At 53.5% G+C, this 23,466-nt stretch overlaps 2 protein-coding genes across 8 annotated transcripts in view; one reads left to right on the top strand and one right to left on the bottom strand.

The window, feature by feature from the left end:
- Nucleotides 1-1,206, bottom strand: part of VDAC3 (voltage dependent anion channel 3) — a 40,537-nt gene extending 39,331 nt beyond the window's left edge. Inside the window, exon 1 of one of the 2 annotated variants that reach the window (XM_075915727.1) lies at nt 1,061-1,206. The gene's annotated coding sequence lies outside the window, so the exon portion shown is untranslated. The remainder of the gene's footprint in view (nt 1-1,060) is intronic. The other variant, XM_075915728.1, reaches the window with a different exon arrangement.
- Nucleotides 1,192-23,325, top strand: DKK4 (dickkopf Wnt signaling pathway inhibitor 4). Of its 6 annotated transcripts, none has more exons than XR_012899057.1 (5): nt 1,192-1,316; nt 9,046-9,160; nt 14,409-14,503; nt 15,931-16,081; nt 20,688-20,823. XR_012899057.1 is itself a non-coding variant. In XM_006113233.4 (4 exons), exons 1-4 carry the CDS (start codon nt 14,989-14,991, stop codon nt 20,936-20,938), a joined length of 657 nt encoding a protein of 218 aa, XP_006113295.1. In that variant the 5' UTR covers nt 14,923-14,988; the 3' UTR covers nt 20,939-23,325. The 6 variants fall into 6 exon arrangements, 1 of the variants encoding a protein (XP_006113295.1); XR_012899054.1 differs by lacking the exon at nt 20,688-20,823 and adding an exon at nt 19,371-20,641; XR_012899055.1 differs by lacking the exon at nt 20,688-20,823 and adding an exon at nt 19,371-20,641 and having other exon boundaries at nt 1,205-1,316; nt 9,049-9,160.
- The last annotated feature ends 141 nt before the right edge of the window (nt 23,326-23,466 follow it).

The following is a 23,466-nucleotide window of genomic DNA, read 5'->3' as shown; positions in this document are numbered from 1 at the left end:
GAAGCAAGAGAGTTATCAAAATGATCAAATTTTAGACTGACATTTCCTTTAATATTTTTTCAGCATTTATTAAATGTTCACAATTTATATAGATCTCAGTTTCTAAACTTAAGAGGAAGACTTTTTTTTTTTTGGAGGGGAGGGGTCAAATTAGGGTTAATCCAAAATACTGAAAAAGTAGTAATATTGTCCCCCTATTTAAGATATGTTTTGCATCTTGCCTTGGCAGAAACCCCCTTTGAAAGACTTTCAGGATGAGTAAGGTTCTTTAGACACTGGTTTCAAATGAGCCATGGAAATGAACAAAAACTTGAGTCCCAGCAATCTGTACCCAGGGATGATTTTCTTCCAGTGGGAGGAGGAAGAGGGAAACAGATTATCTGCCTGCATTAAAAAACCAAGCACATCTATCAAGGTGTTTGCTCATCACAGCACATGTTAGATTGTGTCTCAACCTGGCCATTCATATCCTCTGCCGGCTTTAAAAGAACATCAAATAAATCAGAGGCAGGCATAGTATCTTAACCTACTTGTAAAGCAGTTAAAAATAGAGTGGATACATAACGAGGAGCATGACAAAGCCACAGTTCACACAACCCAAAACTTCTCAAGCAATTTCAGATTTTTTTCTGTGAACAAAATCAATGGAAACAATATGAAGAGATACACATGTGGGTGCACGTACACCCGTCCTCGTCCGAAGATGCAAAAGGAAAGAGCTCAAGTTGCTCTGAGTCTAAGAGCCGTCGCAGCGCACGAGGCGACTCGGGAGGCAGCCAGAGCAGGGCATGCTCAGGACGCAGCTGGCTTTCTCCTCGAGGAGACGCTTGTATTGTAAACACCTTTCCTGGACGTACTCCTGCCCCTCAGCCCTTCCCTGCCCCTCGCTCCCCCAGAGCCTGAGGGGTACGCGACCCCCCCCCCCGAGGGTAACACTACTCCCTGGCCCCGCTCCCCCTCCCCCACCGCCCCACACATCCCTGGAGCACCAGGCTACCGCAAACCCCCTCCCTGCACGCAGCAGAGCCCGGGCCCCGGGCCCCGCCCCCCGGGCCCGTACCGTCCAGCCGCTGTCTCCTGTCCCTACTCTCAGGGTGAAGGTCTCGCCACGCCTACCCACCGCGCATGCTCAACGCTCCCAGTACCCAATGACGCACGCGCATCGCGCTCCCTTGCGTCACCGCGCGTGCGCAGTACCACCCCTCCACATTTCAGCGGCAGCGTCTTTCCCTCAGCCCCGCCGAGTGCGACTCGAAGACCAGTACTGCGCATGTGCCGCAGGAGAGCCGAGACCAGCGCCGCCGCCGCTGAGCGTTGTAAGAGGCGCGTGTGGGGGACGTTTCCATGGCAGGGCGATGAGAGTCAGTCTGCGCATGCTCTGTGGCTTGAGCTGGTATTCTCGCCTTTGCGAGTTGTGGCTCCTCCGCCGCCCGCCCGCTCCCGGAGCTGGGCGCCATTTGCTGGGATGGCGTCCGGTCCCTGCCATGGCAACCCCCCAGCGGCTCGGGGGGGGGGCACTTGCCTGTCAGCTTCCCCCATTGGTCTGACCCAGGCCGGGACACAGGCTGGCACTGGGGCGGCGAGGGCGCCGGCGGGGAGCCAGGGGCCGGGACACAGGCTGGCACTGGGGCGGTGAGGGCGCCGGCCGGGAGCCAGGGGCCGGGACACAGGCTGGCACTGGGGTGGCGAGGGCGCCGGCCGGGAGCCAGGGGCCGGGACACAGGCTGGCACTGGGGCGGTGAGGGCGCCGGCCGGGAGCCAGGGGCCGGGACACAGGCTGGCACTGGGGCGGCGAGGGCGCCGGCCGGGAGCCAGGGGCCGGGACACAGGCTGGCACTGGGGCGGCGAGGGCGCCGGCGGGGAGCCAGGGGCCGGGACACAGGCTGGCACTGGGGCGGTGAGGGCGCCGGCCGGGAGCCAGGGGCCGGGACACAGGCTGGCACTGGGGCGGCGAGGGCGCCGGCGGGGAGCCAGGGGCCGGGACACAGGCTGGCACTGGGGCGGTGAGGGCGCCGGCCGGGAGCCAGGGGCCGGGACACAGGCTGGCACTGGGGCGGTGAGGGCGCCGGCCGGGAGCCAGGGGCCGGGACACAGGCTGGCACTGGGGCGGTGAGGGCGCCGGCCGGGAGCCAGGGGCCGGGACACAGGCTGGCACTGGGGCGGTGAGGGCGCCGGCCGGGAGCCAGGGGCCGGGACACAGGCTGGCACTGGGGCGGTGAGGGCGCCGGCCGGGAGCCAGGGGCCGGGACACAGGCTGGCACTGGGGCGGCGAGGGCGCCGGCCGGGAGCCAGGGGCCGGGACACAGGCTGGCACTGGGGCGGTGAGGGCGCCGGCCGGGAGCCAGGGGCCGGGACACAGGCTGGCACTGGGGCGGTGAGGGCGCCGGCCGGGAGCCAGGGGCCGGGACACAGGCTGGCACTGGGGCGGTGAGGGCGCCGGCCGGGAGCCAGGGGCCGGGACACAGGCTGGCACTGGGGCGGTGAGGGCGCCGGCCGGGAGCCAGGGGCCGGGACACAGGCTGGCACTGGGGCGGTGAGGGCGCCGGCCGGGAGCCAGGGGCCGGGACACAGGCTGGCACTGGGGCGGCGAGGGCGCCGGCGGGGAGCCAGGGGCCGGGACACAGGCTGGCACTGGGGCGGTGAGGGCGCCGGCCGGGAGCCAGGGGCCGGGACACAGGCTGGCACTGGGGCGGCGAGGGCGCCGGCCGGGAGCCAGGGGCCGGGACACAGGCTGGCACTGGGGCGGTGAGGGCGCCGGCCGGGAGCCAGGGGCCGGGACACAGGCTGGCAATGGGGCGGTGAGGGCGCCGGCCGGGAGCCAGGGGCCGGGACACAGGCTGGCACTGGGGCGGCGAGGGCGCCGGCCGGGAGCCAGGGGCCGGGACACAGGCTGGCAATGGGGCGGTGAGGGCGCCGGCCGGGAGCCAGGGGCCGGGACACAGGCTGGCAATGGGGCGGTGAGGGCGCCGGCCGGGAGCCAGGGGCCGGGACACAGGCTGGCAATGGGGCGGTGAGGGCGCCGGCCGGGAGCCAGGGGCCGGGACACAGGCTGGCACTGGGGCGGTGAGGGCGCCGGCCGGGAGCCAGGGGCCGGGACACAGGCTGGCACTGGGGCGGTGAGGGCGCCGGCCGGGAGCCAGGGGCCGGGACACAGGCTGGCACTGGGGCGGTGAGGGCGCCGGCCGGGAGCCAGGGGCCGGGACACAGGCTGGCAATGGGGCGGTGAGGGCGCCGGCCGGGAGCCAGGGGCCGGGACACAGGCTGGCACTGGGGCGGCGAGGGCGCCGGCCGGGAGCCAGGGGCCGGGACACAGGCTGGCAATGGGGCGGTGAGGGCGCCGGCCGGGAGCCAGGGGCCGGGACACAGGCTGGCACTGGGGCGGTGAGGGCGCCGGCCGGGAGCCAGGGGCCGGGACACAGGCTGGCACTGGGGCGGTGAGGGCGCCGGCCGGGAGCCAGGGGCCGGGACACAGGCTGGCACTGGGGTGGCGAGGGCGCCGGCCGGGAGCCAGGGGCCGGGACACAGGCTGGCACTGGGGCGGTGAGGGCGCCGGCCGGGAGCCAGGGGCCGGGACACAGGCTGGCAATGGGGCGGCGAGGGCGCCGGCCGGGAGCCAGGGGCCGGGACACAGGCTGGCACTGGGGCGGTGAGGGCGCCGGCCGGGAGCCAGGGGCCGGGACACAGGCTGGCAATGGGGCGGTGAGGGCGCCGGCCGGGAGCCAGGGGCCGGGACACAGGCTGGCACTGGGGCGGCGAGGGCGCCGGCCGGGAGCCAGGGGCCGGGACACAGGCTGGCAATGGGGCGGTGAGGGCGCCGGCCGGGAGCCAGGGGCCGGGACACAGGCTGGCACTGGGGCGGTGAGGGCGCCGGCCGGGAGCCAGGGGCCGGGACACAGGCTGGCACTGGGGCGGTGAGGGCGCCGGCCGGGAGCCAGGGGCCGGGACACAGGCTGGCACTGGGGTGGCGAGGGCGCCGGCCGGGAGCCAGGGGCCGGGACACAGGCTGGCACTGGGGCGGTGAGGGCGCCGGCCGGGAGCCAGGGGCCGGGACACAGGCTGGCAATGGGGCGGCGAGGGCGCCGGCCGGGAGCCAGGGGCCGGGACACAGGCTGGCACTGGGGCGGTGAGGGCGCCGGCCGGGAGCCAGGGGCCGGGACACAGGCTGGCACTGGGGCGGCGAGGGCGCCGGCCGGGAGCCAGGGGCCGGGACACAGGCTGGCACTGGGGTGGCGAGGGCGCCGGCCGGGAGCCAGGGGCCGGGACACAGGCTGGCACTGGGGCGGTGAGGGCGCCGGCCGGGAGCCAGGGGCCGGGACACAGGCTGGCAATGGGGCGGCGAGGGCGCCGGCCGGGAGCCAGGGGCCGGGACACAGGCTGGCACTGGGGCGGTGAGGGCGCCGGCCGGGAGCCAGGGGCCGGGACACAGGCTGGCACTGGGGTGGCGAGGGCGCCGGCCGGGAGCCAGGGGCCGGGACACAGGCTGGCACTGGGGCGGCGAGGGCGCCGGCCGGGAGCCAGGGGCCGGGACACAGGCTGGCACTGGGGCGGTGAGGGCGCCGGCCGGGAGCCAGGGGCCGGGACACAGGCTGGCACTGGGGCGGTGAGGGCGCCGGCCGGGAGCCAGGGGCCGGGACACAGGCTGGCACTGGGGCGGCGAGGGCGCCGGCCGGGAGCCAGGGGCCGGGACACAGGCTGGCAATGGGGCGGTGAGGGCGCCGGCGGGGAGCCAGGGGCCGGGACACAGGCTGGCACTGGGGCGGTGAGGGCGCCGGCCGGGAGCCAGGGGCCGGGACACAGGCTGGCACTGGGGCGGTGAGGGCGCCGGCCGGGAGCCAGGGGCCGGGACACAGGCTGGCACTGGGGCGGTGAGGGCGCCGGCCGGGAGCCAGGGGCCGGGACACAGGCTGGCACTGGGGCGGTGAGGGCGCCGGCCGGGAGCCAGGGGCCGGGACACAGGCTGGCACTGGGGCGGCGAGGGCGCCGGCCGGGAGCCAGGGGCCGGGACACAGGCTGGCACTGGGGCGGTGAGGGCGCCGGCCGGGAGCCAGGGGCCGGGACACAGGCTGGCACTGGGGCGGCGAGGGCGCCGGCCGGGAGCCAGGGGCCGGGACACAGGCTGGCACTGGGGCGGCGAGGGCGCCGGCCGGGAGCCAGGGGCCGGGACACAGGCTGGCACTGGGGCGGCGAGGGCGCCGGCCGGGAGCCAGGGGCCGGGACACAGGCTGGCAATGGGGCGGCGAGGGCGCCGGCCGGGAGCCAGGGGCCGGGACACAGGCTGGCAATGGGGCGGCGAGGGCGCCGGCCGGGAGCCAGGGGCCGGGACACAGGCTGGCACTGGGGCGGCGAGGGCGCCGGCCGGGAGCCAGGGGCCGGGACACAGGCTGGCACTGGGGCGGCGAGGGCGCCGGCCGGGAGCCAGGGGCCGGGACACAGGCTGGCACTGGGGCGGCGAGGGCGCCGGCCGGGAGCCAGGGGCCGGGACACAGGCTGGCACTGGGGCGGCGAGGGCGCCGGCCGGGAGCCAGGGGCCGGGACACAGGCTGGCACTGGGGCGGTGAGGGCGCCGGCCGGGAGCCAGGGGCCGGGACACAGGCTGGCAATGGGGCGGTGAGGGCGCCGGCCGGGAGCCAGGGGCCGGGACACAGGCTGGCAATGGGGCGGTGAGGGCGCCGGCCGGGAGCCAGGGGCCGGGACACAGGCTGGCAATGGGGCGGTGAGGGCGCCGGCCGGGAGCCAGGGGCCGGGACACAGGCTGGCAATGGGGCGGTGAGGGCGCCGGCCGGGAGCCAGGGGCCGGGACACAGGCTGGCACTGGGGCGGTGAGGGCGCCGGCGGGGAGCCAGGGGCCGGGACACAGGCTGGCACTGGGGCGGTGAGGGCGCCGGCCGGGAGCCAGGGGCCGGGACACAGGCTGGCACTGGGGCGGTGAGGGCGCCGGCGGGGAGCCAGGGGCCGGGACACAGGCTGGCACTGGGGCGGTGAGGGCGCCGGCCGGGAGCCAGGGGCCGGGACACAGGCTGGCACTGGGGCGGTGAGGGCGCCGGCCGGGAGCCAGGGGCCGGGACACAGGCTGGCAATGGGGCGGTGAGGGCGCCGGCCGGGAGCCAGGGGCCGGGACACAGGCTGGCACTGGGGCGGTGAGGGCGCCGGCGGGGAGCCAGGGGCCGGGACACAGGCTGGCACTGGGGCGGCGAGGGCGCCGGCCGGGAGCCAGGGGCCGGGACACAGGCTGGCAATGGGGCGGCGAGGGCGCCGGCCGGGAGCCAGGGGCCGGGACACAGGCTGGCACTGGGGCGGCGAGGGCGCCGGCCGGGAGCCAGGGGCCGGGACACAGGCTGGCACTGGGGCGGCGAGGGCGCCGGCCGGGAGCCAGGGGCCGGGACACAGGCTGGCACTGGGGCGGCGAGGGCGCCGGCCGGGAGCCAGGGGCCGGGACACAGGCTGGCACTGGGGCGGCGAGGGCGCCGGCCGGGAGCCAGGGGCCGGGACACAGGCTGGCACTGGGGCGGTGAGGGCGCCGGCGGGGAGCCAGGGGCCGGGACACAGGCTGGCACTGGGGCGGTGAGGGCGCCGGCCGGGAGCCAGGGGCCGGGACACAGGCTGGCACTGGGGCGGCGAGGGCGCCGGCCGGGAGCCAGGGGCCGGGACACAGGCTGGCACTGGGGCGGCGAGGGCGCCGGCCGGGAGCCAGGGGCCGGGACACAGGCTGGCACTGGGGCGGTGAGGGCGCCGGCCGGGAGCCAGGGGCCGGGACACAGGCTGGCACTGGGGCGGTGAGGGCGCCGGCCGGGAGCCAGGGGCCGGGACACAGGCTGGCACTGGGGCGGTGAGGGCGCCGGCCGGGAGCCAGGGGCCGGGACACAGGCTGGCACTGGGGCGGTGAGGGCGCCGGCCGGGAGCCAGGGGCCGGGACACAGGCTGGCACTGGGGCGGCGAGGGCGCCGGCCGGGAGCCAGGGGCCGGGACACAGGCTGGCACTGGGGCGGTGAGGGCGCCGGCCGGGAGCCAGGGGCCGGGACACAGGCTGGCAATGGGGCGGTGAGGGCGCTGGTGCAGCGACCGAAACACTAACTTCTCAGGATTTGCTACTTTGGATGCACTGTGACCTATGGACAAGGAGCAAAAGGCCCCCGCCCAAGGCAAAACACCAGCATCCCCTGAGTCCATTAGCCAGGAGGTAGCAAATTGAGAGATTTTTCTACCAAAAAACACAGTTTCTCTGAATTTGCAACCAGCCATCAAAGGTAGCAATTCCTGAGCAGTTGTACTAAATGTCATGTATGTATGACAGAAACTGTGACGGTCACACAAACGGAGAGGTTTCACTTTTTGCCTATACACCGGCCTGGTCTGAATACGCTGTCATGTAGCTTGAGAGGGAATGGCAAGTGTGGCCGGAATTTCTGTTGAAACCATCTCGCAACCCTACTGGGCGCGGGTCAAGCATGAGAAGTTTGGGGGGGGGGGGGGTCAGGGGCTCTGGAGAATAGCTGTGGGGTTAAGAGGAGAGAAGGGAGCTTGGGGGCAGGGAAGGTCTGTAAGCTCCCATTTAATGTTTACTGGTAAATATATTTAACTAGTTAACTGATTAAAGGTGGTAGGGGAGCCCCACCACCACTGGGCTGGAATGACCTCCCCAACGGCAGACAGTTTCTGTGAGGGTCTGTCTCAGACAGACGCTGCTTCTAAAGCTGCTCCTGTGCCCACACACTAACCTTAATCGGTACGCTGGTTAAACATTCACAACCTTGCTCAGGGCTGCACTTAAGCACCTAGTAGAAGCAGTGGCATTGTCCCACTACCACTAGCTCCTAGGTCAAAACTGAGCCAGGGAGTTCTGTGCACTACCTACCTCTCCCCCCTCCCCCCTGCTTCTGCAGCTCCCATTGACTGCCCTGCCCAGTCAAAGGAAGTTGTGCGTTACACTGGGGCTATGTCTACACTGGCAGCTTCTTGCAGAAGAACAGTCGTTCTTCCACAAAAACTTGCCAGCTGTCTACACTGCACAAGCGTTCTTCCAGAAGTAAATTTACAGTATAGCGTTGTAAAACAGGGCTTCTTCCGGAAGTTATTCCTCTCCCCACGAGGAATAAGCCCTCTTGTGCAAGAGTTCTTCCAGAAGAGGGTAGTGTAGACAGGCAACATGAATTTCTTGTGCAAGAAGCCCCTATGGTTAAAATGGCCATCAGAGCTTTCTTGCGGAAGAATGTCCACACTACCACGGATGCTCTTGCGCAAAAGCACGTGGCAGTGTAGGTGCTCTCTTGTGGAAGAGTTTTTGCACAAGAACTCTTCCACAAAAGAGTTCTTGTGCAAGAAGCTGCCAGTGTAGACGTAGCCATAGAGTCTTCTGGCTGCCCCAACCTGTAGGAGCCAGCAGGAAAGGGGATATACTGCTGTTTCTGAGCTGAGGCTCATAAGGGGCAAGGCAAGCCCCAGCACACGCTTTCCAGCAGGAGCTCGAGAGCCAGATTAAAATGGCTGGTGGACCGAATGTAGCCCACCAGCTAGGGTTTGTCCACTTCTGTGTTATGCAAACTTCCCTGAGCGCTACAGACCCAAGGCCTGCTGCAGCTGTCCCCCAATTCTCCATTTGGAAAAAGCTTCATCCTCCCTTCACCCCAATGCAAACTGGTGCATCTGTCCCCTGCCCTCCACGCCATCTCATGAATGCTCCTCCCACACACATTTTGTTCAGACCTCAGTGTCCCCGTCACTTCTCCAACACTGCAGTTTCCTCCCATTTGCACAGCATGTTTCCCAGAATGTTATCTCACAGCACAGTGCCCTCTCCCTTGTCTCCATCATGGATGGCCAACAGATCGTGCCTCCCTTCTCACACTGGCTCCACTGTTACCAAGATTTAAAAAACATAAATCTGCCTCCTCTCCCCAAATAATGACAATTGTGGCCTTTGCTTTAATTTGTTCTGAACCTTTATGGTGCACTTGCAGTCTGTTTTCAAGCCTTGCTGCTGAGCTTCTAGGGTTGGAAACTTGATTTTTTTTTTAAGTGGACGCTGCAATTTATTTTTTTCTATTCTAGCAGATGCAGAGTTGGGGTGGAAGAGAAGGCTACCATCCCCCAGCCCTTCTCTCACAATGCAGTCAGGAGTTAGCAACACTGGACTGATAAGCTGGTTTCTTTTCTTCTGTTCCTGGTAAATTTTCACTGCTTTTTCATCCTTCTTTGCATTTGAATAGGGTAAACTTGTTATTCCTGAGCTTTAGCTCACCTATTCTTCTAAACTGTCTGCACCAGAATAGCAGAAGCCTTCAGGTGGTCTGCCATGTCAATCATATTTGAAGCTGCTGCCTTTGGTACAGCAGTGCCTTCCATCACAGATGCCCCAGAAAGCCTTCCTTGAAGAGTCTGGGCGTGCCCCCTTGAATTTGACCATAGTCTGCCATGGTATAGTTGTACTAGCCAAGCAGGCTGAATAATAAACCTTATTTACTACAGTTTGGACCTCTTCCAACACCCTCAGGACTTGGAATTTCCTGACTAGAGGACGTCCCTTGCTACTGGCCCCCAAACCCACCACCCCTCCCCACTGCCAGCCCCAGTCTCCCATCGGGCTGCCACAGTGCACCCTCTCTTGCCAGGCTGTCATGCTGCTGCAGCTCTGGCAACCTGGGCTGCTGCATCTCTGGCCCCAGCCCTGCTAAGGGAGCTGCTGAGTCCTCAGCCTTGCTACCAGAGCTTCAGTAGCTGCTGCAGCTCCGGCCCTGCTACCGGGTTGCTGTAGCCCTGGCTGCAGGGGCAGCCCGTGAGCCTAGGCGAACTAGGCAGTTGCCTAGAGTGCTGCTGGTCCGGGCGCCCTGTGATGACATCACGGCCATGCAGGGTGGGGGGGGGGGGGTGTGCCAATTGCGCCACCTGCCTGGGGCACCAGCTGCCACAGCCAGCCTCGGGCCGCTCCTGCCTGGCTGCACTGCTAGGGCTCTGGGCCCAGTCCTGGCTCCCAGCTCAGCGGGGATCTCAGCTGCCAGTCCTTCTGCCACTAGGCTTCTAGTCAGGTCTCCCTGGTCTACTATATGAGAGACAGATGCACAAACTATTCAAGAACTCCTAAATGGTAAGAGCTAGGACCACCAAATTTGGTATGCAGCTTCCTCTTATCCTAACAAAGCAAGGTCAGAATTTGGGTGAGCCAGAGACAATGGGATGTGCATGGAATGCAATTGTTTCTCATCAAATGGAAAAGGCAGGCTGAGAGAGCAGGGACAGTCATTCCTGCATGACAGCAGGGTGGCAGCAAGTACCCTATCCCCAGGGGTAGGGTGGCAGCAAGCACTCCACCCCCCAGGCATCAGCCCTCCTTACCTCTTTACCCCCAAACCTGAGCTCTCTACCCACTGCTGACTCATGCATCCCCCCACATTCCCTGCCCTGAACCCCTCCTTACCTCTCAACTCTGACTCCTGCACTTCCACTCCTCCAGTCTCCTGCCCTGAATCCCCTACCTACCCAAGCACTTGCCCTGACTCCTACTTCCCCCACATTCCCCTACCCTGAAGGACCTGAGCAAGGCTGGGTAAATTTTCTAGTGCCTAAATCATTCCTTTGGAGTCTTATTTTTGGGCCTTGCTCTGGCTTGACCTTCTCTCTTTTGGTTGATGGCTTCCACAACCAGGGAGTTAGGGATAGGGTAAGTGTAGTGGTATTTCTAACCTCTAGCTGGGATAAAGTACTTTACTTAGCCCTCTTAGAAATGGGAGCAAGGGAAAGAAGGTGTCTGCCACAAGGCTGTGGTGATCTATGGTACCCCTTCATGAAGATGTAATGCTATCCTCACAAGCATGAAGGAGCAGAGGACATAGAACAGGGTGGCTATTGGCTACTGCAGCTCATCTGCCTAAGACCCCAACTCTGCTGCTAACCACTGTAACAGTTCCCGATGGGTTTTGGCACCCTCAGGCAATATAAGGTGGGTGGGGGCTAAAATAGACTTGTCTGGGGATGGAGAGGAGATTGGACCACCCCTGGTAACAGTCACAATATTCTCAGCATACATGAAAGGAGTGGACTGCTCCAGGGCTTCCCCTACTGCGGGGCAAAAAGTCCCATCTGGGACCAACAACTGCTAAGGAGGCTAACTTTTTGCATGGGTCAAAATAAAGGAAGAAACAGGCCATTTAGCTAAGTAGCACAAACAAGCTTACATGAGAAATCTGAAAGATCCAGCCCTGACAGCAAGAAGGAACTGAGGGTGGATGGAGAGGGAAGGGGGAGAAATGGGCTGTAGCATCCCTTATACTATGCCATGGAGGCACCATTCCAGGGGTTGCTAGCAGCGCTCCCCTACAGGCATTGCTAAATGAAAAACTTCAAGCAGTGGTGCATGTGGCAAGCGTGCAATCTAATGTGGAATGGACATGAGAGAGCTCGCAACACAAAGGGACTGTACATGAACAAGTGCTGTGTGATGTCTCAGAGCCGGGGCAGCATGGCCCTTCTACACCACTCTCTCTTCAAGCTACAGGTGTAGGGAGTAGGGCTAAAGCTTAACTACCCTTATACATATTTTCCTACTCTCAACACACAGCAAAGGATATTTAGATTTAAGTCTACTACCTCTTAATCCTACCTTTGGTGGACATGGAAAACAGCTGATGACCATCTTCTGTCATCTTAGGAACCCCGGTCATCTGAAGAAGTAGGCTGTGCCCATGACAGCAGAGGATACCATCTACATGTTGTGTTAATCTATAAAGTGCTACCAGACTATTTGTTGTTTTTAAAGTTCATCTTCTGTATAACAGCGTTGGGCATAGCTGAGGTCTTATTAGGTCCCCCTCAGTCAGGGGTTCTTAACCTTTTTACCTTCACACCTCCCCTGAAAGTGAACTTCATGGTTACACCCTCCTGGGAGCCATTTTATGCACAGCCTAGCCCCGCCCCCTCACCTGATAGGAAGCTAAGGGGCGTGGCTAGGACTATAAGAACTCTGCCAGGGAGCTCAGTCAGGGCCCAGCCTTTGAACCTTTTCTTAACAAATGTACGTAATATTTGAAGATGAAAGTCAGCAATGCTTGCGTACTGTTATTGTAGTGCGTTGTCACATAGGCCTGATTGATTCACACTGCTATTGTAGTGTACCCATCTCTGGAAGTTAAGAAATTAATGTTTATAATTTTAATTCATAATATTAATTATGAAGAAATCTAAACTTTAGAATTTTATCCAGTGAGAAGGCAATTGCAATAAATTTCCTGGGAGGCACCTCACACCTCCCCTGTATCCCCTTCACTCCCCCTCTGGGGAGGAGCACCTCACTGGTTAAGAACCGCTGCCCTAAGTAGTCTTTTCTTAAGACTAAGGAGGACCTTTTTTGACCTTTCTTTGTAGATCAGGTTTTCTAAATCTTACCATTTTTGTTGCTCTCCCCTGGACTTTATCTTAACTGAAGGACAAAAGTATACATGGCTTTGTCCATCAGTTATATTGTTCTGGCCCTTTTACAACTCCTCCCAATTGTGTTAGTCACATTCATGTCGCATCTAAGCCTAGATGGTAAAAATCAAAGTCAGTATTTGAAATAGTTTGACTAACACACTTTTGAAAATTACAATAAGTATCTCCTGTAATTTTGTCTGCTCGTCAGTATTCCCCTTTCATCTTTTTTTTTTTTACCTTAATAAAGATTCCCGGTGAGTTTGTCAGGAAATTACATATTCTATTAACTTTGATTGTTTAAACTTTTTCCCCGGGTTTATTTTTCTTAAACAGTTTGAGTCAGGAGTCATAATTACTCTTCCCGAGTGCACTATAAATTAGAATGTCTGACTGCTGCTTTAATCTCCTTGAATAAGAGCAGTTCTAAATCTAGAGCCTATTACATGGTGCTGTAGTGGAATGTGAATCTGGGATATTTAATGGAAGGAATAATTTGGAAAATATTCCACAAGGAATACAGCACATAGATGGAAGCCTTGGTTTACATGAAGGACATTCAGAAATTCTTCCACTTGTGCTCCAGCACTGAGTCAGCTACACTAGGAGTAAGCCAATAGCATGAGAATTTCTAAAAATCCTCTGTAGACAGTATTTGCCAGCCAGACTTGGGGACACTGGGAAAATGGAATGTCTTCTGCTTCTGCATTTATTGTGATAGCTCTTACTGTGTCAGAAAGAACAAAGTAATGAAGAGGAGACTTTTTTCTTGCCATGTCAGCTGCAAGCTATTGCTAAGATGGAAGACTACAGAATAGTGGCAGGAATGCTCAAGAGCTGGTGGTGGCAGAAGGAAGGAAGGTGTTTAGGGCAGAATTAAAGTTCAGATTGTGGGTTGGAAGGGAAATAAAGCAGCTGAAGAAAGATTTTACTCCTCTCCTCACTACTAATGTTCCTAAAGGGATGTGTACTGCTCCAGAGGAGCAGTATTTCTCTGAACAGGAACAACAGTCAACCAGAGGAAAGCATCTTTGAAGGGATGGGCACCCTCACTCAGGACCTTAAGCCACATCCATTCCAGCTATCCTTTATTTGTTTTGTGAGAAGTGTAGGTTTGTGTTGCAAAAAGGATGCTGGTCTAAATTATTTGGGAGTTTGAAGGGGCCAGTTCCCAGGATATATCACTTTGGCTAGATCACTTTACTGAAATATAGTAATGCCTAGTACCCTAGCACAGAAAATATTTAAAAACCGTTTTTGACTACAAAGCAAGGAGGCATAAAACACCAATGATAGGGAGACAGAAGCTATGGCGAGGCACTTCAGAAAAGATTGGGGATACAGGAATTAACACTCCAGAATGTCAAAGTAGACTAATTTTGACTAAGATGCCTTGAATATTTTAAATAGAAAGGTGGGGTAAAAATATTTAAATAAATAAATAAAAAATAATTTCCAGAAACTTTGGGAAAGACTAATGAGATGAATTCCAGATCAGATACATCTGGCATGGACAATAATTTTTAGCGAGTCCTATATAAATACTAATTGTGTACTATATCACCACATTATTCTGAATAGGTGTTAGGTCAATTTTAATAATGGGGAAACAGGCAAAAAATTTCCATAACTTGTCCAAAGCCACAGAGAAAGTCAGTAGCACAGCTAAGGTTTGTACTCAGCAATGCTTGACACTCAGTTCCAATTATTTCAAGTTGAGGCAATGTGATACAGATGACAGTAAAGATAGCAATCAAATTTTGTGAATACAAATCTGTGATTTTACTACTAGCATAAAACCTCCCATCTTGAGTCAGGATCAAAGCAGATATGTTCTAATTTTCTGAATGAACATTAGCGTCAAACAGTTCCACTGCAGGAAGAAAGAAAGCTTTCTTAGCAGGTATTTGACTCACACAGGGATTATTTTGGCAGCTGCCTTGAACCAAGTGATTGTTGTGGCGGGATGTCAGAACTAACCAGTCTTTTTTCTATATTCCATCCATACCCAGGATAAATGTTCAGTAATTGGCAGCCTGGCCAACATGAATCACTTGGAGCACAATTAACTGTGAAAACAGATCATAGAACAAAAGGATTATGGAAGGTAGGAAACTCCGTTAATTAGCAGTGTCTGCCTTTGATACACACATCCTGCTCCTCTGCTGTTTCTTTGAACTAAGCTTTAATATGCAGTAATTAGGAGTGGCTTGGCCCCAAGGAGAGGCTGCTGCTGCCCACCTCCATGCTCATTCTATTGAATCCTTGTTCTGAACCACTGATCAAACAGATGTAAAGAGATCTAATGAAGTCTGGGTGGGCTGAAGAGGAAGGAAACCAGGGGAGGGGGAAGAGATGGAACGGAGAGAAAACCTGGCTATAAATACTCCAGAAGGATTGGGCTTTTCTCCACAGATTTTCCTCTTAGGTTAAAGATGTAAAATGTAAGAACAGGACTTTTTATTCAAGAATCTTTTAAAAAAGGATTCTTAAATATCCCATATTTGCAAAGTCTTATTTTGAAGACTCAGCACACCTGCAGCACTGTTGTCTAAGAATTCTTTGGGAGAAATAGATCAGCGTTCCTGAAGAATGGTGGCAGTTTTGCTACTGGGGCTTAGCTGCATCTGCTCCCCGCTTACAGCCTTGGTCCTAAACTACAACGCCATCAGGAGTTCAGCTGAAGTGCAGGGCACCAGGAAGGTGAGAGCTTTGGGAATTGCAGGCCTGAATTGTATTTCAAAAGGTTAAATGATCTCAGAATATTAGTAATATTTTGCAAAAATCTCATAATTTCAGTTTTTAAATAGAATGGTTACAACTGGTTAGAGTAGTGCTTAGCTCAAAGCATTAGAATTGTTTGAGAAAAACAGAGTACTTAAGTTCCTGATTCCAACAGGCCTAGTTATGTGATGGCAAATAGAACTGTAATAATATCTTAGCAATATTCAACAGCTATGAAATTGGGGACATTTTAAAAGAGGAAAAATTAGTCCCTTTGGGGAAAGGGGAATGACATCAAGAAGTCACTCACTCAAAACATGGCAGCCTGTCAGCACTGATGAACTCTTCAGCAGAGCACTTTGCTGTAATGCATTGAGTACAGGATTGGGCAAGCAAAGGATGCTAGGATTTGAATCATGATATGGGAAGTGACTATAGGTCAGTTATCCTACTGTCATGTGTTCACACACACCCACACCTGTGCTCAAAGTGCTGTTAAAAAAAAAAACAGTTCACAAGATATTTCTGTTACTTGCTGAAGATCACAATTGTGCTGGATCCAATACAGGCTAGAAAGGGGCAGCCTTTGTCCTCAAGAACTCAGTCAAACAAGATATCATATATCAGACCCAAGAAAGATTATTTCTAAAACAACATGTTGGACTGATTGATGAAGGAGGCAGTAGGTTTTTTGGGGGGCTGTGGGGTTGTTTTGGTTTTTTGATCAATCAATATACAGTACATTCCACTTTAAATACTGCTGATTGAGAGCATTTTCATCATCTGAGGAAAATTATTTTCTCTTTCTAGAGATCACAGTGCTTGACAGACCAGGACTGTAATGCTAGCAAATTCTGCCTCAAGCCAGAGGACAAAGCATCTTTCTGTGCTACCTGTCGTGGGTTACAAACTAGATGTAAGCGTAATGCTATGTGTTGCCCAGGGACTGTCTGTCTAAATGGTAAGATATAATGATCTGGTGTCTGTCATATTCAAGTGTGGTAGAGATTAAAACTATACCATATACATTATAAATACATAAATGCAGAAGTGGCTGGTGCCCGTTTTATCTTACCTGCCCCTAATGTTGAGGGAAATAAATGCTGGAGAGCTTGATTAAAACAAGCAAATATCTTTATTGTAAGGCATCTGTTTGATTCTCTTTCAAATTAAAGTCCTTTACATGTAGCTGAACACATTTTGAATAAAAAAGTTGATAGTAATGAGTTCATACTGGTAGTTAGGAACTGCAGCCATTTATAAAGGAAGCTGAAAGGTATAAATGCTTGGAATAATTATGTCCAGAAGGGTTAAGGACAATCAGAAGGAATTCTTCTTTAACAAATTAAGTGTGAACAACTTCATAGGTCTGAAATCAGGTAATGACGGTAGAGTTCCCAATTATGAGATAGAAAAAGGCAAAAAGTATTCAGTAATAATTCTGTATTTGGAAAGTACAGTAGAACCTCCATTACAAACCCCTCAGTAGTGGAGGGGGTTGATAATTGAACAAATGTTAGGGTTGTTTTCAACTGTACATTGACTTTTACTATGCAGAAGAAAAATGCTATTTAACCATCTTACATTTAAATGAAACAAGCACAAACAGTTTTATACCTTGTCAAATCCTTTTGTTTAAAATATTCCTCTTTTTCCCCAGGTAGTTTGTTCAACAGAGTACAGTAGACTTCCGATAATCCGACACCTTTAGGACCCAGGGGGTGCCGGATTATCGGCTATGCCAGAGTATCAGGAGATACTACAGCGGGGGTGGGGGGGGGGGGGAGGACCTGCACTGTGACTGGCAGGGGGCAGGGAATGGCAGAGCGAGGGGCGAACCCTCTGCTGTTTTGCAAGGAGGCGGGGGAAGCCCCGCGCAGCCGCCAGCAACAGGCCAGCTGGGGCTGCAATCGGCTGCAGTGGACTTGGGGAAGCGGTGGAGCAGAGCAACTGGGGTGCTGCTGGGTTGGTCCCGCAGCGCCGCCCCTCGCCTCACTCCCTCTCCTCCGTCTCCGCTTGCAGCCCCAACTGGCCTGTAGCAGGCAGCTTCGCGGGGCTTCCCCTGCCTCCCTGCAAAATGGTGGCGGGTTCACCCCTCACCACACCGATCCCCACCGACTCCCCCCACTCCCGGACACAGTGAGGGTCCCAGCGGACCCGTCTCAGGGGTATAATCCCATTCCCGTCTCCTCCCCTTCCCTTTCCTGGCCCATGAGCGCACGTGGTGGCTCACAGGAGCTCCAATTGTCCGGCTGGCTGAAGCATTTCTGGCTTCCAGTTGGTGCCGGACTATCAGGAGTGCCGGACCACTGGATGCTGGACAATTGGAGTTTTACTGTATTTATATTTGTGTTCTGTTGCTTTTTATTGAGTCTCTACTGCTGCCTGATAGCCTACTTTCAGTTCCAAATGAGGTATATGGTTGACTGGTCTGTTCATAGCTCTCATATTAATAACTGAGGTTCTGCTATAATATAATGATTTAATAGGATATTACAGTGATAAGCCTACTTTCAGTTCCAAATGAGGTATATGGTTGACTGGTCTGTTCATAGCTCTCATATTAATAACTGAGGTTCTGCTATAATATAATGATTTAATAGGATATTACAGTGATAAGATGACATGTTAACATTTCTAGTCCATCAGTAAGTAGGAACAAGTTTTTTGAAATTATCAGGTCGGAATAAACTACATCCAAAATTATAAGAGCATTGCCAGAGTTCTCCGAACCATTAATAATGATTTAACGTATCTTGGAATACTGGAAAGTTCCAGAGGACTTGAAAATAAGCTCATGTTATACCATTGTTTAGAAAGGGTAACTTGGATGATCTGTAGCCAATTTTCTGACATTGATCTCAAGTAAAATCATGGAAAGGATGATCTGAGATCCAAATCAGTAAAGAATTATAGGATGGTAACAATTGTTGATCAACAACATGGCTTTATGAATTGCTTTCATTTATATAAAAATGATAGTGTATGAAATTACAAGTTGTGTTGATATGATATGTGAAATTGTTTGACTTAGTCCCACATGACATTCTGTTTAAAAGTTTAGCACTACTAAAATCAATACAGCCAATATTATATAGATTAGAAACAGGATTAGTTGATCCTAAGTAAAGGGGGAAATTAGGACCTATGGGAATGTTTCTAAGGGGATCCCACAGGCATCTATTCTCAGCCCAATGATATTCAGTATCAACAATTTGGAAAGAAATGTAAAAATATCAGTGTTGGTAAAGTATGCAGATGACAAACTGATGGAATGATAAATAATGAAGAGAGGTCAGAGATAAATATGAGTCAATTGGGAGGATGAGCTTACTTGAACAATATATTTTAACAGTCAAATGCAAGGTTACAAACATGGTCTACACTAGGAGTTTAGGTTAAATTTAGCTGCATAAGCTCGAGTTTAAGAGGCAGTATTCTGGAATACTGGATACTAAAGGCGATACTGAAGGGGACTTGATCACAACTACCTATGGGAAAGAGGCCTCCAATAGATGGCTGGCACTTTAATTTAGCAGAAGGCGGCATAACAACATTCAGTGGTTGGAAACTGAAGCTAGAAAAATACAAATATGGATGTCTTTGCAGAAGATAGTTCAAAAAGAGCTTGTAAGTCTAGTGAAGTTACTGGATGAAGCTATATGGCTGTTTCCAGACTCAGGGGTTTTTTCGAATAAAAGTAGGCTTTTTTCGAAAAAACTTGCCCTGCGTCTAGACTGCAGCCGCATTCTTTCGAAATTAAATCGAAAGAACGCGGCTTTTCTTTCGATGGCGGTAAACCTAATTCCACGAGGAAGAACGCCTTCTTTCGAAAGTGCTCTTTCGAAAGAAGGCGTTCTTGAAAGCAAACAGACTTTTTAGAAAGAGAGCATCCAGACTCACTGGGTGCTTTCTTTCGAAAAAGCGGCTTGCTTTTTCGAAATTCCGCATGCAGTCTAGACGCTCTCTTTCGAAAGAGGCTCTTTCGAAAGAGGCTTGCAGTCTAGACATAGCCTATGGCTTGTTATGAAGAAGGTCAGACTAGATGTTCGTAATGGTTCCTTTTAGCCTTAAAAAAAAAAAGTCTATGCAGGTACAGACTGATGAAATTATAAAATGGAATGTAGGTTGGAGGAAGAAGGCAATTGGATCAGTTTTCACGCCTGGAATAAAATATGATTTGTCATCTCAAAACAGCTATGTCTGCATCCCATTCTCCCCTCCTCCCATGCTTATGTCCATAATTACAGCCTTCCACTTTTGCACCAGATGTTTGCGGCCAGACTGAAGAGGTGATCCCAACAGAAGGGAGGAGGACTGACAGACAAGATGGTTCTGATGCAAAAGGGTCAACTCAGCACCAGATCCAAGAAAACTCTAAAAAAGGACTTGTCAAATCTCAAAGCAGTAAAGGTAATGGTCTTAAAAGCAGCAACATAATCATATTCAGTCCTAGAGGAGAAATATATTCCAAATTACAATGCTGAGCATATTGTTTGCATCTTATAATAAATATACCTACCTCTTGTATAGCACTTTTCATCAGCAGTTTTCAAGCGCTTAAAGGTCAGAATCATGACCCTCATTTCACAGGAAATGTCATATGAACATCTAAACACAAAGAACTAAATATGTAATCTTAAAAATACATTAAAAACAAGCCAGAGAATACCAAAGTTAAGATTCATATATAACATTAGCCTAGGCAAGGAAACTGACATTTGAAAGAGAATCAAACAGAACCCAACGAGCAGAGAACAACAAGGTCTCAAGAGCTCAAAGGAACTATTACTACCATTAATTATTTGCACTAGAAGATCATCATATGCTAGGTGTAAAATTGCAAAGAGTTATGCATGTGCTTAAATGGTTTAGGAATGGGGGCCAGAGAAAAGAAACAACCTCTTTGCAAGCAGGCATATGCAAATAGAGGGTTTGGGGAAAGGAGGATGAGGTTACTCAAGTACATTCTTGACTGTAAGCAAGACATGATAAGTAAGTCTTCTACTCTACAGTGCCTAAATCTCCTGTGTGCTGCAGCTCTGGAGCCAGACGTGTAGTGTTGATGCCTGCAGGCACCACCCCATCGCTCCCCTTGGCAGAGAACGCAGCTTTTTAACAAACACCCACCAACTGTGGCAGTAGTCATAGTTGCCATTATCAGTTTGTAACTAATGTTCTATACACTCACCACACTTAACTGCTATTTTTTTTGGTGAAAACAAGCAAATAGATTTCAGAATGCAGAACTGGGAAGGATTAGGAGCCCAAAGATCTTTGTCATCTGAAAGACAACTCTTGCAAGCCTTGACTATAGTTGTGACCAATATTTAACCATTTGTGTGCCTGCTGGTTTTTAAGATGGTAATCAGCTAGAGAATGACAGAGCATTTTCAACAACAGGACATATCAGAACTGGTCTGAAGTGAGTGCCGTCCGTCTCTGTTAGCAATCCTCAGCCTCATGCTCAGTGCACCTTTTCTTTGAGCTGTTGACTTAGTGCCCACCACTCAAGCCAAGAACCTGGGAAACATGGGGTATGTTACACATTATTCTGCTTACTGCAGGTCAAGAGGGAGAAAGCTGCCTTCGCACATCAGACTGTGCCTTTGGGTTTTGCTGTGCTCGCCATTTCTGGACCAAAATCTGTAAGCCAGTTCTCAGCGAAGGGCTGGTCTGTTCCCGCCGGGGAAACAAAGATGTTGCTCAAGGACCAGCAATTTTCCAACGCTGTGATTGTGGCCCTGGTTTATCTTGCCAGTCACTGGTCACTGGGATGCCACAACAGTCTCGCTTAAACATCTGCCAAAGAAGCTGAAGAGCCAATAAACACTGGATCCAGAGAGGGAATAAGGGATTCGCAGTCTACTCCAGAGTCAATTTATACACTGTTCTATAAAACTATCCCTAATCTTTCCGAGGACAACAGAGCCCTGCATGAGAGAAAACATCCAGTCTAAAGTACAATCTGGGAGCTGGGCAACCCTAGATGTACATTTTGTTCATATACTGGTGCACCCTTGTGGCTGAACTGAGCAGGTATCAAATCCTTACAAAATTGCTCTGCTTTCCAAAAGCCCAAGGGATAGCAAACAAAAAGATTCCTCCTCCCCAAACTATCTACGATCCTTTTTTATAGCTATCATAGCTGTAGTATCTGTACAAATTATAAAGTTTTACAATTGGTTCCCAATTATGTAGTCATTTACTAAAATAACTATTATATACTTTCACAGGAATCACAATTGACTTGTCTGTAGTTTCAAATTATTTCCTAACATTCCTAGTACATTAAGGACTACAAAAGAAAGCTGTGTCTGGCTCAGACTCTATGTTGGAATCACATAAGTGTTAGTTACCATCAAAAAGTACTCGATAAACTATTTATAGAGCAGCACAGAGGGAAGGGCTTTACCTGAGGCAAAAAGCACTACACATGCAAAATAGAACAGCCAGCATGCAAGGAAAGAAAACAACGGTCAACAACAGAAAAAATGGTCTGGAATATATTTAATGTCAATACAGACCACACTGGACCTAGATTTTTAAAATTTCATCCACATCACTATATTTCTGTCTCAACACACATCCCGTGAACCACTCTGAACCTGGAGAAGGCTGGTTAGACCATTAAGACCAATGGGAATTTGAGAAAGTGGTGAATCACTCAAAACTGGGGGTTATAATAAAAAAGTTACTAGCAACCTACATTGTACCTAACCAGCACTAAGGTGTATGAGGAGCTCAGGACAGGGAATTTGGGTGTATGATGAACTCAGGACACGGAGTGTGTGGGGGTGCAGGAGTGTTATGGTAGGGGTCCGAGAATGTAGGGATATGAGGGGCTCAGGGCAGGGGGCTCAGGGTTGGTGTGGGGGGGGATGCAGGAGTGTTATGATGCTGTGGGCAGATGCTGGGTCTTAACTGGAGGCTTGCTGGCCAGGCTTCATTTTTAAATAAAGTAAAATATGTCCAACACAAAAGATTGCAACATTGTCTTTGTGGCAGGAGTGGGAAACCCTTTTTGGGTCAGGTGCTACAGACCCACAGGGGAAAAAAAAACAAAATCAGTTGAGGACCACAAAAGAAAGAAGTGCAGAAAACCCCAAACAAAATAACCCACCCCTGCACACCACCCTCCAAAACCCGCCAAACCTCACTGATATGACCCCCCTCCTCCCACTGAGACACCTCACTACCCTGGTGCTCCAGCCCCATAGTGGGAGGAGGAGCAGGGAAGACTGAGGTTTAAGACCTCAAGCCAGATTTAGTCTTCTAGGGTTCTAGATTTTGTGGTTCTGGGGTGAGGCCAACAATGAGGGGTTAAGTGTATGGGACAGGGTTGCCAGAGAATGGGATATGGATGGGAGTCCAGGAGCTGGGGTGTAAGAGAAGGTAAGGGTGTAATATCTGGCCGGGGGAGGGGTGTGAGCATGAGGAGGTGGAGGTGCAAGGTCTGGGCATGAGGGGGCACTTCCTTGTTATCGCACTGTGTGATAGCCACTGTGTAACAGCCTCCCACTGCTCCCATTCACCAGAAAGAAGCCTCCAGAAAGTGTTTCCCAGAGGAAGGAAAATGGTAGTGCACACAGAGCCAATTTTTTGCTCCGCTTATCTCCCGAATGCTGGATCTGGCAGGGAGGCTTGTGGCTTTCTCCCTCCCAACCTTACCCACAGGAAACTTGCAATTATATTCCCATCTTGCAGAGGGCTATAAGGCTGTAGTGCCAGCGCCGGCTCCCTGATGCAAGGGAACCTGGGAAGGCTGAGTTGGGGCTACAGAAGAGCCATATTTGGCTCATGAGCCATAGGTTGCCGACCTATGACAGCCTCTCGGCCTAGCAGCTTCTTTTATAATCAGCCTGCCGGGCCTTGATTGACCGCAGCAGAAGCAGCCACTCTATTCTGCTTGGAGGAACCTCTCTTCTGCTCTTCTCCCTGTGGCAGGGAGTGTAAGGCCTAGTCCATCCCGTCACACAAGTATATTGGCTTTTATAAGTAGCTTAATTTAGACACTACCATAAAATACACTGACTAATAGTAATGTTCTTTGTTAAACAGCCACATTTTTCCATGAAAATGGTAGAGGAAAGTAATAAAAACAAAACCTGTGTCTTATGAACAGAGATCTAATATCCCACAGAGGAAAAAGGCAGACTATAATTTCCAATTATAGACAAGATCCAGACCAATTCCTGATTTAATCATTGGGGAATTTTATCCTGAGGGAACAGCTTTGTTTAGCGTCTCCATTGAGATTTATCTTTGCACCTTTGCAAAGGGACTAATTAAAATTCAGATAAAAACCATGTCTATAATAAAGGTATTTGTGAATAAAAAGGAAAG

The sequence above is a fragment of the Pelodiscus sinensis genome, unplaced genomic scaffold (assembly GCF_049634645.1).
Source record: "Pelodiscus sinensis isolate JC-2024 unplaced genomic scaffold, ASM4963464v1 ctg75, whole genome shotgun sequence".
NCBI lineage: Eukaryota > Metazoa > Chordata > Testudines > Trionychidae > Pelodiscus > Pelodiscus sinensis.
Note: the sequence above shows the minus strand (reverse complement) of the source record. Positions and strands in the feature narration are given on the sequence as shown.

Excerpts from the sequence above, each read along its gene's own strand:
- DKK4 (XM_006113233.4), top strand. The coding sequence starts at position 14,989 with ATGGTGGCAGTTTTGCTACTGGGGCTTAGCTGCATCTGCTCCCCGCTT. Across the intron at positions 15,100-15,930 it reads AAGTGCAGGGCACCAGGAAG|AGATCACAGTGCTTGACAGA; the intron begins GTGAGAGCTTTG and ends TTCTCTTTCTAG. Across the intron at positions 19,534-20,687 it reads CAAATCTCAAAGCAGTAAAG|GTCAAGAGGGAGAAAGCTGC; the intron begins GTAATGGTCTTA and ends TGCTTACTGCAG.